This window comes from Perognathus longimembris, chromosome 10 (assembly GCF_023159225.1).
Source record: "Perognathus longimembris pacificus isolate PPM17 chromosome 10, ASM2315922v1, whole genome shotgun sequence".
Lineage (NCBI taxonomy): Eukaryota > Metazoa > Chordata > Mammalia > Rodentia > Heteromyidae > Perognathus > Perognathus longimembris.
The window spans coordinates 22962058-22978895 of NC_063170.1; the positions used below are offsets into that span (position 1 = coordinate 22962058).

General features: G+C 38.3%; 1 protein-coding gene across 3 annotated transcripts in view; it reads right to left on the reverse strand.

Moving 5' to 3' along the window:
- Positions 1 to 16838, reverse strand: part of Fto (FTO alpha-ketoglutarate dependent dioxygenase) — a 390959-nt gene that overhangs the window by 159131 nt on the left and 214990 nt on the right. For all 3 annotated transcript variants that reach the window (XM_048355586.1, XM_048355584.1, XM_048355585.1), the window contains one exon: positions 8545 to 8669. In XM_048355586.1, coding sequence (XP_048211543.1) covers positions 8545 to 8669 — 125 coding nt within the window. The remainder of the gene's footprint in view (positions 1 to 8544; positions 8670 to 16838) is intronic.

A 16838-nucleotide genomic window follows, 5' to 3' on the forward strand; every position in this document is an offset into this window, starting at 1 on the left:
TTTCCATTTCTTAGGAGTTCATTTCGATAAGCATCCTTTTGTAAGGTCATATGCACATAGCAATTGAGCCATTGTGATACTCTTCTAAGACTATCCTCCTTTGTTCTCAGTGTGTAAATGTTTAGAGTGCTATTTAATTAATCATGTCCACATGTACTTATTTGTCTTTTACTATCTAATGGACTAATTTATAGACATATTCTAGCTATAACAAATGAGGGAAACAATGCAGCCTATGTTTATTTGGGTGTATCTTACTTCACTTAATATAATTTTTTCCAAATCTTACCATTTCCTTATGAATGATACAATAGCATTCTTTCTGATAGAAGCATAGAATTCCATTGTGTATATATACCATATTTTCTTGATCTACTCATCTACTGAGGGTCATCTGGGTTGATTTCATATCTTGGCTATGGTAAACAATGAAGCAATGAACATAGTTGTACTGGTAGCTTTAGTGTGGCTTTGTTTGTGTTCTATTGGATAAATGCCCAGGAGTGGAATTGCTTGATCATAGGAAAGCTCTAAGTTGAGTCTTTTGAGGAACCTTCATACTGCTTTCCAGAGTGGTTGCATAAGTTTACTTGTTCCCACCAACAGTGTAGTAGGGTTCCCTTCGGGCCATATCCCCACCGGCCTCTGTTATTATTAGATTCCTTGGTAATGGCCATTCTAACTGAGGTGAGATGGTAGCTCAATGTTGTTTTGATTTGCATTTCTTTTATGCCCAGAGATGTTGAACATTTCTTCCTGGGTCTATCGGGCCATTCTTATTTCTTCTTTGGAGAGTCTCTCTTCAAGTCTTTAGCCATTTTTATTAATTGGGTTGTTGCTTCTTTGAGGATTTTTTTTTGGGGGGGTTAATTTTTTGTGCTCTAAGTATATTTTAAATATGAGGTCCTTGTCTAATGTATACCTAGCGAAGATCTTCTCCCATTCTGTGGGTATTCTATTTATCTTGCTAGCTATATCCTTTGTCATACAGAAACTCTTCAGTTTAATGAAATACCATTTAACTAGCCTTCTTTGATTTGCTGTGTTTCTGGGTCTTTATCAGGAAAGTTTTGACCTGTGCCAAATACCCTTAGTGTTTCCCCTATTCCTTCCTGTAACACTTTCAGGGTATCTTGTCTTACACTGATTCTGCTGCAGGTTGATATGTAAGGAAGTAACTTCAATTTTCTGCACATGTATAACCAATTCTGCCATCACGATTTGTTGAAGAGGCTGTCTTTTTTCTATCTAGTGTTTTTGGCTCCAGAATCAAAGATTAGGTGGCTATAGGTCTATGGGTTTACTTCTGGGTGAAGACTCAGAGATTCTATGCTATTGGTCCTCAAGCCTATTCATGTGTCAGTACCAAGCTGTTTTTATAACTAGGTGAATGTCATGCACTTTTCTAGATGCCAGAGCACAGAGTGAACACAGTGGCCTGGTCTTTTGTTGGAATGCAGGAGACAGCTAAAAGTTGCACAGGTCTGGGGTGCAGGTTTCACAGATGGTGAACAAGCACACAAGTGCTCTATGTATACTTTAATAGAGAGAAAAATATAAACACAGAATCAAGGATGTGTGTGTGTGTGTGTGTGTGTGTGTGTGTGTGTGTGTTAGCCACAGTGTTACTAACTGCTCACCACTGCCAAACACTTCCATGATAAATTAGTTCAGAAACATGTTGTGGTTATGGTGTCTAGCACAGTTGCATGCACATAGTAAGTACTCAATAAATAACTACTAATTTCTAAGGTAGATTATGCTGATTTGTCTGTTTTGTATAATCCAGGATAACTACATGCAAAGGAGAGACTAGATGCCCATGGAGAAAATCTTAGTGTGTTAGTCTTAGAAGTGAGTGGATCTGCACAAGTAACTTATATAAACTGATTTCTTGGGCTCAAGTCAAAGTTCTAAAGCTGATTAGCTTAGAGAAGTAACTCCTAATCATTATAAGTTCTAGATTCTAAGAAACTGACTTTGAAGTCTTACCAGAAATGCTTGAGTCATCAAGTGGTGATGGCAAGGATTACAGAAAATAGGAAAATGGTCAATAGATGGTTGTCTTGTCTGCAAACAACAACAACAACAAAAGGTGTTCTGGGCACTGGACTGCTGAAGTTCAATGTGAGGAAGATACGTTTATAAAGATATCTTGATCTTGGCAGAGTCATTTTTAACTTTCCTAGGAAACTGACCTAGATATTTCTGTCCTCTGCACCATTTTTCAAGCTCCTTAAATGAACTTATCTATAGTAAGTCTTTCAGGTTCCTAAAATTTAGGGAAGCTATAAGTGCTTAGCTTCAATTCAGACAGGCCACATTCCAACCTGGGGTGCAATGCTCAGAGATACTACAATGAAAGACATGTAAGAGAAGTGTAGAAACATATGTAGAGGATTTCTAAAAACAAATAAGCTGGGCCATTTGCAAAACCAGAAAGGAACAAACCTTACTATAGCAATGCAAGAATGGCACAGTTGGGCTGGGAATGTGGCCTAGTGGTAGAGTGCTTGCCTAGAATGCACGAAGCCCTGGGTTCGATTCCTCAGCACCACATATACAGAAAGAGCCAGAAGTGGCACTGTGGTTCAAGTGGTAGAGTGCTATCCTTGAGCAAAAAAGATGCCAGGGACAGTGCTCAGGCCCCGAGTTCCAGCCCCAGGACTAGCAAAAAAAAAAGAATGGCACAGCTACAATTTAGTGACAGCTCCATTTAGAACACCCCCTTCACCAAGCCAAATGTCCTGATTAGGCTCAGGCTTCCACTTTCGCTGTGTAATCTATCCTTCTTACATGTATCTCACCACTGTGATCCTATCCTATATGAGACCTGTGCTACAGCCAAACTGGGGCCAACACCATGCCCTTGAACTTCCAGATCTATGAATAAATCAACCTCTGCTCTTTATTAAAACACCGCAATTCAGGCATTTTGTTTGAGTAGAAGATGGAGTAAACATAACACCAAAGAGAATTAAAAATATATTACTTAAAAACTGTAAACATAGCCAAACACCAGTGGCTCAAACATGCAATCCTAGAACTCAAGAGGCTGAAATCTGAGGATTTCCATTTCAAGTCATCCTGGGCAGAAAAGTCTGTGAGACTCTTATTTCCAATAAACTGCCAAAAAAAAAAAAAAAAGCTGGAGGTGGAGCTGTGTCTCAAGTGGTGGACCACTAGACTTGAGCAAAAGGAGCTCAGGGACAGCACCCAGGCCCTAAGTTGAAGCCATAGGACCAGCACGTGTGCACATACACACACACACACACACACACACACACTAATTGTAAACATGAATATTCACAGGAGCATCATTCATAAGGCACAAAAATGAAACAACCCAAATGTTCACTAATTGATGACTAGATAAACAAAATTTAAATAATCAATGTAGATAATACAATAATGCAAACCATATGACAGATTATTCAGCAGCAAAAAGGAATGAAGACTGTACATGCTATAACACAGATGTACCTTGAAATCATTATGGTAAATGGGAGAAGCAAAGCACAAAAGATGGCATGTTGTACAGTTCTGTTTACAAAATATGTCTAGAATAGGCAAATCTAAAGAGACAAAGAGTAGATTGGTATAGTAGGGACTGTGAAAGGAAGGAAAAATTAAGAATTGTTACTAACAGACATAAGACTTCATTTGAGGGTTATAGAAATATTCTGCAGTTACACAGTGGTGATACTATTATATGGAGATAGTAAAATGTATATGTTAAAATGGTGAACTTATACTGGATGAAATTTGTAGTGAGTTGCATCTCAATTTAAAAACCTAAAGGTCTCATTTTGTCTTACATTTCATAACTGCACCTTATATAGCACAAAGTTAGAGCCACCGTTTTAACATTAAAAAGTACAACTCAGGCTGGGAATATGGCCTAGTGTCAAGAGTGCTTGCCTCGTATATATGAAGCCCTGGGTTCGATTCCCCAGCACCACATGTATAGAAAATGGCCAGAAGTGACGCGGTGGCTCAAGTGGCAGAGTGCTAGCCTTGAGCAAAAAAAAAAAGAAGCCAGGGACAGTGCTCAGGCCTGAGTTCAAGGCCCAGGACTGGCAAAAAAAAAACAACAAAAAAAAGATTTTTCCTGAAACTGGCTTAAAATTCATCAAGAAACTCTTAAATTACACTACAGGTTTCCTGTACATGCAATGTTGCCCTATCTGTGACATCTGTGAGATTTCCATTTTGAAGTTACATGCACATAGTCAGGTAGGTTAGTATAGGTTCATAGCTAAAGTACATGAATACCAAAATATAATTTAAAAAAATAAAAAAGTACAACTCATTCTCTAAGTAATTCTCAGCTCTGTTTTATCCTTTGTCCAGCTTCCTGCTCACACTAAATCCTCATACACATATACAGTCAAGTCAAAACCCAAGATGAAAAATAAGCTAACTTTGGGTAATGTTTAGAAGCATTTCGTTTCTATTTTTAATATAATTACAGTCTGGGAGAGGCTTCTATTATGCAAACAATGTAGCATAGTATAAGGGGCTTTCCATACCACAACAATCCTAGTCTACCAAGACATCTACAATTAAATAGTTTCCTGAGCAGATCAGAGCGACTCTGTAGTGTTAACAAATGGTTCCACCACTTTATTTTCCATCACCTCTTTCTAGGAACTTCTGACATTCTTACCCTCAGATAAACTCTGAAACTGGATGCTTACCACAGTGTATAGTATAGCATCCCATGCAGCATTTTGCACACTGTAAATACACACACACACACGCACACACACACACACACACACACACAGCCTTCTGGGTAAAACTATCTTGTTTCACAAAGTCATGACACTTGTGAGTTACCCTGGTAGGAAAACAGAGCATCATGGTCTCAGTGCCATTAGTCTGAAACTAGGACATTCCAAGTTCATGGGAAACTGGAGAGAGCTCTAAGTAGATTACCCCATGACAATAAGCAGCCATATAGCATCTAGTGATCTAGCCATTGTTGGCATGAATTAACATTGCAATGAGGTTTTAAAAAACAGATAAAGGTAGGAATAAACATAAACTACTCAAGAAAGATTGCTCAGTCATAGTTAAGAACAAATCTGAGTTCATGAGCTATACCCAAGCTAAAAAATCCACAATGATGACACACTAAAATAGACACCAATTTTTTTGCATGTGAAAAAGAAACCTCCAACATTCGATTAACCTACATCACTGAAACTGAATAAGCAGAATCAAAATATATGATTCTATTCTGACATGTTCAAACAAGGTGCATTTGTTTTATGATAAAAATGTTCTATTTTTATTTCCTGAAAAACAACACCTTGCAATTTTTCAGTAATCTGGGTAAGATGCTAAGGATGGTGTGGAATATAAATGAAGGTACTTTTAAAAATATTTTATTTAGCAAAACAACTCAGGCACAGACATTGGACAGTACCTTTTTTTTGGGGGGGGGTGCACGTTTCAAATGATAATTCCTTCCACTGTCACCATTAAATCTTAATCCATTCCAGCTACTTGCATGGGTCATTGAGTCTATATGTACTGCTGTTATTTTAAAATGTTTCCCCTTGGTAGGGAAAGAGGAGGAGAAAAGATGTTGAGAGCCAGATGGGCCTCTTCACAGTTCATTTATCAAACCTAATACACTGGGCTCCACCCTCCTCTCTCTCACTATTGCGGTTAAACTTCCATATAATTTGGTAATCATTTTCATTATCAAGACTGACCCTAAAGCAGCCGATCCTGGGATACACAGTCCTTGCAGCTGCTCTTTTTCTGCCTTTTCCTACAGTAGACCCTAAGAACCTTTGAGTTTATTAGCTGCAGACTGACCTTTGGGCTGTGGAGGTCAAGAAGGGGTCAGATCAGAGGGCTTGCCCAGTTCTTTAAAAGCTATAACAAGCTGTCCATCAGGCAGAGTGGACTGTATAAACAAAGCCAAATCTTCAGAAATTCTGTACCACTTCTGTTAACACTTACCCTGCATTCACACAGCGGCTCCTGATGTACTTTGGATCATTCAACTCTCGGGAAGTGAATAGACAGCCCTAATAAGCCTATTTGGAGAAGGCTGTTTATAGGATTACCGAGTTTGGGGAAGGAAACCCACAGCACTCAGATGTGCCTCTGGAATCACAAGGTTGTGTGACACTGTGACAAACTCGGTTACCCCAAGTCATTGCAGAATTGACACTTTGTTCAAGAAGCTAAATTACAGGGAACATATGCGTTTGGTTTAAGAGATGCTAGTAAATCCCAAACAATGGCTCGGCATCTGGCCTGAAAGAGGTACAAATATTTTATAACCAAGTTACAAGTTTCCCTGAAAATATTCTCCTTGATATCATGATCACAAATGAACCTGCTGTTGGGTTTATTGTAGTAGACTTATGCTCAAGTTATTGCCAGCTGCAGAGTCTCAGCTGACCTAAATTTCTTTAAGTTGTACAGTTTATAATGCACTCTCTAATGTGCAATAGAAGATAATTAGAGTCATCTGTATGTAACTTTCAGAGGAAAAATTTTCTATTATCTAATCTAACTGATCCCCTGATAGCTTTGATGAAAGTAAAATGCTGTAACCTATTGCTTGGCCTTTGGTGAGTGCTAATTATTTTCTGTCAAAGCACATTTTTCCTTGTGTAAATTCCAAAGTACACAATTGGCCAATCTCTGAAACACAGGCAGCAAGGGAAGCAGTGCCATGGATGTTTTATAACTTTCACCACTACACGCTAGATGGCTAACCGAGCCACTACCCTCCTCCAGACAACCAGATGACGCTTTGATGAGGAAAAGAGAGGGATATGGTGACCGTCTGTTTATACGGATCATATGGATGAGTCTTTTAGATAGGGCACTGGGATGGGAAACATCAAGTGAGGGTGAAAAGGGGAGGGGGAAGGATTATGGTTATTTAATACTCTGAGGACACTTTGCCTCCTGATCTCTCAAGACATCGCCCTCTTGAAATTTTCTTTCAGGTGTTTAGTTTTAAGGGAGTCTGCACAATGTCAGTGACTGAGCGCTTTCTCTCCTCCTCCCCTACCACAAAGGACTTGAGAATTTTTGTTTCAGATGCTAGACTACATCAACTTCAACACTGGCTCCAGCTCCTGATTAAATTGTTAGCAGTAAGGGCCAGAAACGCTGAGACCAGACTCCTGTTAAACAGGCCATTTTGGCCACGTTGTTTGATGATTTGGAGTCATAGGAAATTACTGTTAGCAAACCAAATGCACTCAACAAAAGAAAGCCATTCTCAATCCACATCTCCTGCTGTCTTCGGAGGGACCCACAGGGATATTGCAAGGAATTCTTTCTCCTTCCCTTTCCTATTTTATAAGAATCACCATGGGGAAGCTAGAAAATGTCAGAGATAAAGAAACCTTTTTGGCGCACCTACACTGATATTCTATAATTTAATACAGATATTTTTAAATAAATACAAGTATTTAAATTATAATACAAAGAACATTTTAAAATTACTTATTAAATGTTAAATTGGAAATCAGTCACTAATGTAGTTGAAACTGTTTCATTTATTATAACCATATGGTGAAAAGAGGAAAAATACTGGGACTTTTAAAATGATTGTTTAAATGTAAATCTAAATTTATAGATAATAAACATATTTGAAGAAACAGCTTTCTGATATCTGATCAGAATCAATATCTCATACTGTCTCCTTCTTTGGAAAACACTTTTCATCCTTGTTCAGACAAATCTATTTTTATGATAATTATTACTAGCAAACCTATCAATTATTGTAAATTCTGTTGTATGGAGTCACTTGGAGAATATTATAGCTATCAATAAATATTCCTGACACCCAGGCACATAGAATTTTTATGCACTAAATAAGACTCTGAGACAAAATACAGTATAATCTTCCTGATTCCTCTCTCCCTTGCTTAGGGACAAATGATAATTCAGTAATTTTTACAAACTACAAGCAGCTCTAATCTTTTGCACATCAATTTTTTTAAAAAAAATGAACAGGGTAACATGGCATCAACTATGCAAGCAATGATTCTATAAAAATGTATGCCTTATACAAACTTTGTACCAGTAAAAGCTTCCTCACCATGGTACCATTGAAGCAAAAGCAATTTCTACTTGGTCAATTCTAAAAATGGGGTAATAAACAGACTACTTTCAAATAATCTGCCTTTCTCCAGTGACAGTAACCGTGTGGATTTCTCAGGCATTGATCTGCTCTAACAAAATAGCAATGCAAGTCTTTTGGATTGCTGATTGAATGGGGCTCTTTGGCTTCAGGTACTTACATTACATTATGCTCAAGATGCAAACATGGATGCTGAATGTTACACTCAGGGATAAATCATATTTACATAGAGACGACATCATGGGTCATTACAATGAATGTAGGTTACCTTGGGCAGGAAAGCTAACTTTAGCTGAAAAGGTCTTCAGCTTGCTTATTTTTCATGGCCCCTCAAATACTGGCTGTAAGGAAGGGCTCAGCCAAATATAGCTCTTGTTTGTCAGAGACAACAAATCCCATTTCCTAACAGAACTAACCTGGCATGCCATTCCCTCCTCAGGTTCTGGCGTGTGGTGAGCAAGGCCAGGATGGCAGTCAGGATTTCACTCCTTTGTTCCATGGGGAGCCCCTCTCTTTTCACTTCATGAAGCACAGCATTTGTCTACAAGAAATGATCCAAAAGAGAGAAAGAAAAAGTGAAAAATTAATAATAAAAAAAGCCCATAAGCAAATAAGGACAGTAAATCAATGGCTTTTTTATTACAGTTCCCCTGCTAACAAATCAATACAGTAAATGATGGTCAAAAATGGCCAGCATATATTTTGTGTCTAATCAATGTACATGGCACATAAGGTAAACTCCAAAGCTCCATGGCCTAGAGTAACACATCAAGACACTGTGAATTCTCCCTCATTTTCTCAGCACACCAATGATTTCCACCCCCCCCCCCGGGAATTGCCTACCATGAGCTATTATTAGAAATGATTTTCACGTACACTTCACTGTGAGTTGTTTGTTTTACCTTTTTAAAAAAGAGCAGGCTCTGAGTTTTTCTCTCTGTTTCCTGCCACCCAGCTGAGGCTTTCCACTCTACCTCTCTGATTTGAATCATTACTTTCAATTTCTACCCAGGCCAGTGATTTGGGGGTGGGGAGTGAGAGGAGCATGATTTACTCATTTCCTTGCTTCTTGCATCAAGGTCTTATAAAGAAAGAAACAAGAGCACAGAAAGCACAAAAACTACCCAGAACATTATAGCCTCAGAAAACACCTTTACATTTTGTTACTTTTAAAGTTAGCATAGCTTATTTGTTGATTTTATAAATGAAGTAATAGTTAAAGGGAATGAAACTAATACTTTCTATGTTCTGATCACTCAATATATTCCTTATCTAACTGATGCTTAAAGAGCAGGTTCATAATTTGGTTCTCATTAAGTCAAAATATGACTGCCTTACTACTTGATAGAATCTAACAGCAATTACTTGATATCTTCATGATCACCTGAGACAAGGTGTAGTGTTTACTATTTCTATTGCCTATATTCCTTTGTCCATAAAAGAGATCTAGCTCTCTTCTTGGGAAAGTTTTTATTATCTCTAGGTTTAAAATGGTCAACCAAGGTGTTCTTGCCTCCATTATAAAGGATGTGAGACAGGTTACCTTGATACCCTTTTCTAGGACTTTAAACTCTTGATAGGAATGACAAAGAGAGAGGGAACAATCCAGTGACAATTTTCAATAACATCCTTGCTCCTGCCACATATGGTCCTCAAAGTGTCACTGGTTTCCTGAACTTTCTTAATTCAGATGGTACTCTTTTCCACTGATGGTTTCAGCTAGCCAATATTCTTTTAATAAATCCATTAGAATCTGTTTCTGATACTCAGAATCAAATCTCTAGTTGATACAAGGAGAAAAGGCAGGAAGTATTATCTTAGAAGAATCCAAGATTATTAGAGTAACACTAGCCAGGAAAAGGACTTTGACTTCCACCTTTTAGGTCCACTATGACATTAACTAAGGGATGTAAGTAGTTGGCTACTCAATCAAGTTCTACAGAAACATTTTCAGTGAATGTTCAGACAAGAACGTTCAATATCTCTAGACAATGTCAATCTATGATCTCAGGATCCAGGGGTTACAAATTCAAATACCAACTTGCACCAGGTATAGCATGTATGAGTAAAGTAGAGGTTACCCAAAGAAAATACACACTCATCTAGAATAGCAGCCATCATTCAGCTTTAGCTAGCTTTGCCATTCGGAATAGCTTGCCCATAAATTCTCAAAATGATAGACTGGGAATGTGGCCTAGTGGTAGAGTGCTTGCCTGGTATGCATGAAGCCATGGGTTTGATTCCTCAACACCACATATACAGAAAAACTGGAAGTGGCACTGTGGCTCAAGTGGTATAGTGATAGCCTTGAGCAGAAAGAAGCCAGGGACAGTGCTCAGGCTCTGAGTTCAAGCCTCAGGACTGGCAAAACAAAACAAAACATTTTTTTCAAAATGAATTAAAAATCTTTTTTGGGAGGGGATTTAAATGTGAAAGTCCTGATTTTGTAAATACTGGAGGCTTGTTAATATTTTTTAATACCACATGAGCCAAACAAGAAACATCAATGGGCTTGATGGAACTCAGGCAGCTGCAATTTGTAGAATCCAATCTACAAGATGTCTAAGTTCAGAAAGGTCTTGATATCAATGCATATTATAACAAATCTCTCTCCTGTCTATCCCACCCCACTTCGTGTAAAGTTGGAAGCAGCCTCAAAATGTCTGTCATCATGATTGTGGGTACATGAGTTTACCAAAAATGTAGCCATGTATATCTAGATGGCCCCACAAGCACAATTAAAATAAAATTATCTTCTCTCTTTGAATCTATTAATATAATTTTAAGAGCTCATTTAGCGCTTTATTGCTATTTCCACCATTTATCCAGTGGCCACTGCAAGAAGAAGGACGTAGAAGAGGGAAGATTCACAAAGGTAGGGGATGCTGCCTGTGTCATTCATTACTATACCCCATTTTCTACCTAATAATTTTTCAAAACTAACTCCTGAGGAAAATAGAAGATACTTCTTTGAAAAAAAAATGACAGATGGGAGCTGATGGCTTACACCTGTAATCGTAGCTCCTCAAGAGGCAGAGATCTGAGGATAGTAGTTTGAGACAGCCCAGCAGGAAAGTCCATGAGACTCTTATCTCCAACTAGTCATAGAAAAAGCCAGAAGTAGTGGAAGTAGTGCTGTGGCTCAAGTGGTAGAGTGCTAGCCTTGAACAAAAAGGAGCTCAGGGACAGCAACTAGGCCAAGAGTTCAAGCCCTAGGACTGGCAACACAAAACTTAAAAAAAAAAAAATGGCTATCAGATAAATGATAAACTCATAAAATAGATAACCTAAGGGACTAAAAAGTAGTCACATGTTTCACTAAGGGGTTTTTTGCCTCAAAAGATTCACCACTAAGTTTTGTTTGTTTGTTTTTATAAAGCCAGATCTTTAGATTCAGCTTCTCTAGCTACATTCATTCTAGTACATCTTCGTGATTCCTGCCATATTGGAGAGAAGGTACACAAGACTGAGCATTTTTTCCTTAAAAATCAGAAGATAGTGGATCATCTTTGTAATTCTAGCTTCCCAGAAGGCTGAGATCTAAGGATTGAGGTTTGAAGCCAGCCTCGACAGGAAAGTCCCTGAGGCTCTGAGCTCCAATAAAGCACCAGAAAACCAGAAGTGTAGCTATGACTTAAAGTGGTAGAGCACTAGCCTTGAGCACAAAAGCTCAGGGACAGTGCTCAGGCCCTGAGTTCAAGCTCCATAACAACAACAACAATAACAAAGTCAGCCTATTAAAAATATAAGTATATTCACTTTATAAGAAAAAAAGGAGAACCCAAGTGCCTATCATTAATGTGAAGATAATAAAAGTAATTCTATATAAAAGAAAGGTCATTCTGGATAGGTGTTATTGCTTGCTGAAGGTCTTAAGGCTGAAGTGTGTTTTCTCTTTGTAAAAGATGATGTTGACAAGTGCTAGAGAAAGCTAAACACATGCTGGATCTATCAGGAGCTGGAGAAGGAATGAATGACTTTCTCACTGTGGGCTTCAATATGTGCACTATCACCCAGATATTTCCAAAGGTTCACATCCCACATTCTAGATGCAGTGCCCTACTGAAGTAGTTTCTAAACATTGCAGATAAACCTGCTTCCCTTCAAATATATTCTTACATGGAACTCCAATGTATTATACTGCACACAAAAGCAGACCTACTGCCACTCTACTTACCATGGAGCTTCTCCTTAAACTCAAACTTCCAAGGCACAGTGAAACAAAATTTCTTAACTCTAACTTCAGGACACTCCAAATAGCACTTACATTTTTTTAGAATTTTATACATTTCTGATAGGAATATAAATACTGTCATATTGATAGGCAGTATGATAGTTTCTTTTTTTTTTTTTTTTTTGCCAGTCCTGGGCTTGGACTCAGGGCCTGAGCACTGTCCCTGGCTTCTTTTTGCTCAAGGCTAGCACTCTGCCAATTGAGCCACAGCGCCACTTCTGGCCGTTTTCTATATATGTGGTGCTGGGGAATCGAACTCAGGGCTTCATGTATGTGAGGCAAGCACTCTTGCCACTAGGCCATATTCCCAGCCCGATAGTTTCTTAAAATTAAACATATATCTAACATATGGTCCAGTGTGGTCAATCTGGATTATCAATTTAGTTTGAGGGATACCTGGGAGATGAGTAAAACAATCTTTGAAACTGTTTGGGAGAGCATTCCAAAGACAAATAAATCATACAGAGTCTGAAATAATTAATAGTTTAATCCATAGATGGATTCAAGATTTGAATAGACTATTTGGAGATGGTAGGACTTAGAGGAAGTAGATCACAGGCGGCATGCCTTTGGAGGCATGGCCTTAGCCACTTTGTGTTACTTCTCTCTGCTTTCCAGCTACCATGAAGTAAGGAACTTTGCTCTGCCATGCAATGGAGCTAGTGCACCATGGTTCAAAACATCTGAAAGTAGAAACTCTCAGATATTTGTCACAAAAGTGAAAGGCTAACTAATATACCCAGGAAGCTCATTTATAGGAATTTATCTAAAGAGGTCATTCACAGCATCAATGGATAAACACATACCGGGCATATTCACAAGGCAAAATAGTATTCAACAAGAAAAAAGCAAAGAAGGAACTGATATATGCACCTACTTGGGTGAATCTTAGAAGCCAGTTTCAATCAGCTAAACATTGCATGATTCTATTTATTTGACATTCTTGGAAAAGCAGTCCTACAGTAACACAGAATATAACAATGGTTGCTAGGAATTAGGATGGGTGAAAGGACAACACATGGGAGTTTCAGGATGCTGTATCTATTCTGGTCCCTGATTGTGACAATGGTTATATCAGTTTAAACATATGTCAAAGTTTAAACCCTGCAACTGACAAAAAGTATGACAAAACTCACAAAACTATATTTAAAAGATCAGTTTTAACACATGAACAATTTATACAATTCAAGTGAAAATTTTCATTTCCACTACACTTTTTCTGTTGTTGTTGTTGACAGTCCTGGGCCTTGAACTCAGGGGTCTGAGCACTGTCCCTGGCTTCTTTTTGCTCAAGGCTAGCACTCTGCCACTTGAGCCACAGCGCCACTTCTAGCCGTTTTCTATATATGTGGTGCTGAGGAATTGAACCCAGGGTTTCATGTATAGGAGGCAAGCACTCTTGCCACTAGGCCATATTCCCAGCCCCTCCACCACACTTTTAAGACAGAATGGACTACAGAAAACTAGTTTAACAATGAACATACTTAATGAGTAATAAAGGTAACAGAGAAATAGCCAGTTTCTAAAAATAAATTTTATTATAATTTAGTTTAATATTGAAGAAAAGTCAACTTCTACTCAGCATGTAGACCTCAAAATATAATATTTCATAAAATTTAGGGTACAAGGAAGCTATTATACACAAGGAAATTGGGAATATGGCCTAGTGGTAAAAGTGCTCGCCTCATATACATGAAGCCCTGGGTTCAATTCCTCAGCACCACATATATAGAAAAGGCCAGAAGTGGCGCTGTGGCTCATGTGGTAGAGTGCTAGCCTTGAGCAAAAAGAAGCCCAGGACAGTGTTTGGGCCCTGAGTTCAAGCCCCAGGACTGGCAAAAAAAAACTAAAACAATACACAAGGAAATTTCAGTGTCAAAAGAGCATTCTTCTTAGAAGGAGATTTACAATAAAATTTTTCTTCTTCCTAGTGTTGGCTCGCCAAGGGACTTCACTCAGGAAATATTAGCTATGTTCCCATTGCTAGGAACACAGATCTATCTTCAAACACGTTCTGAGCTTTAAACAGTCTCCTATTACTAAACACATTCTTCTCCCACTCCCCTCAGAGTATAGGGAAAGAAAGGCACAAGTTTAAGAAACGTACTCAGGGGGTTACATTTCATTGTGTTAGTAATTCTTTTTCAGTGAAACAGCATGAAAATGCTGCCCAAATCAGAAAGGACTAAGTGTATTCTTAAGGGTGCTAGGGTTCAAATCCTACAGTCACTTTCTAGCTGTGGTTCCCTTTCATGATGGCAAATGGAGAAGAGAACAGACTGTTTCCAAAGGTTCTTGCATTATGGATCTGCCATTCTGATTGCTATTGTTCAGTTACATCTTAAACTCAGCTAATCTACTGCATGCAAGTCTGTGCTCCTTTAACAAAAGAATAGCTGCAAAAGTTTAAAGAAGATATCAGGCACCTTTCAGCCCCATCTATACAATGTCTATCTGTATCAGGACTCAAAGGCTCATCTTTCATCTGAACCATGCAATGGCCTCCAAACTGATCTTTCTATGTTGATCTTATCCCTTTCATGAGTTTTCCTGCTTCAAGAGGGATCTTTTCAAAGTACAGTTCTGAATATTTTACTTACTTTCAAATAACTTAGCATTACCAACAGCCATGACCTTCAAACTGTCCAGCATGAAAGCTCTGATGTTTCAAAGAAGCATCTCACCATCACCAAGGAGAGCAGCCCCTCCTGAGCCAGACCACCTGTGTTCTTATATGCTCCAACTATTAGCATTTAGAGGAAATAAAAAATGATTTTTAATTTAAAAAGCTCAATTCCCTGAGCCTGGCAAAAAGAAAAAAAAAACCTACCTTCTTAATCCAAGTACTGCTTCCTCCTCAAATTTTATCTCCTATCTTCTATTCTGCATAAAGATAATTTCCTAAACACACATGGTTGTTCTATACCGTACAGTTACCAGTATCCTTGTTATGTCATTTGCCAGTAACAACTCATTCTTCAAAACCCAACTCAAATACCACAGCCTTCTCTGGGGCATACTCCTCTGTCCAATTATATAATTGTGATCACTACTCCACCTCTGTGCATATCACAGCCAACTGTACTTTATCCATCAGGATGTCTCTGTACTTGTTCACTTAGATGTTTCTTCTTCCAGAATGTGAGCTCTCTTATGACAGTGTCCATGCCCACTTCCAAGGCTCCTGGCATGACAACATGCATCAAATAGACTCCTGACAGACGCTTTGGAATAGATGAAGCTGAATGACCTGCTAGAATATGTCTGCTGAAGCAAATGATCAAATCAATAGTACTATTCGAAGCCAAAGTAGTATTGCAGTAGGCTTTGGTTTGACTCAAAGGATTCTAAGAAAACATGTAAAATTACTAAGCAACATAACCAAGAAAATAAGTATATGCCCCCAATAGGCGACCACTTAGACGGTAAATACTCAAGTGGGTGGATGCGTCTAAAAATTCATACTTCCTATAAGATACCTCATTTAATCTGTAACACTTTTCCACTGAACTCTGACAACATACAGGATACTAAGGATCAGTGAGAATATCCCAGAGTCTCTACTTCCCCCAACTTACACCTTTATATACAAAACAAGGCAAAGAAAAAATAAAAGGAAAAGAAAAAACCCCACTAGACAAAGTGTGAGGAAAGGAGGAAGGAGAGGAGAAAGAGAGATGGAGAAAAGAAAACCTGAAATCTATATGTTTTAGGCTTGAATTGCACATTTTCTTATAAAAATTCTGTTAAATCTGAACTTACTCAAAACCAAGTAATTCTAAGTTTTGTTCACTATGTTACATTCAATAACTTGAAATAAGCTCTAATACGGAAAGCACATATGCCATAAAGCAGAATTTGTTGCACATACAGTTTTCAAAAGAGAATCACTCTGCAATTTAAAAGGAAAATTCTATGTAAATCATTAATTATTTTGGGTCCTCTCTGATAGGGAGGTGAGAGATTCTTACAAGTCAAGATCTAATCTCTATTTCTTACACATCAGCAAGTGTTTGTCTAAGAGCATGCATTGAAACAGGATGGCACTCTACAAACATGACAGCAATTCTTAGCTTATTAGAAAATTTAAGGAGGATTTCTATTTGCTTGCAATTTCAGAAGCACACATCAACACCCGGGTGCCAGGACTGCAGAGCTTTCCAACCTTCTCATCTCTCATCTCACCACCACCAAAGAGGCAATACTGTCACTGTGAGAAGCACTTTTTTTTTATATACATGGCTGTCTCCATGAGCACTGTATTTCCCCCCTGCACACACAAATTACAAAGATATGCTCTGACTGATAATGGGGGCTAAGGTTCAACTTGTGTAGAAACTTGGTTTAAGATGTTATCAGCTGGGAAAGCTATTTCCTCACATCAACATTGCCACAGGCTGTCAAAAAGCCTACCAATGCTCCCCTCTTCAAAAGTCCAGGAACACATTTTTTTGCTTTCCTTCTTTTTTTCTTTTT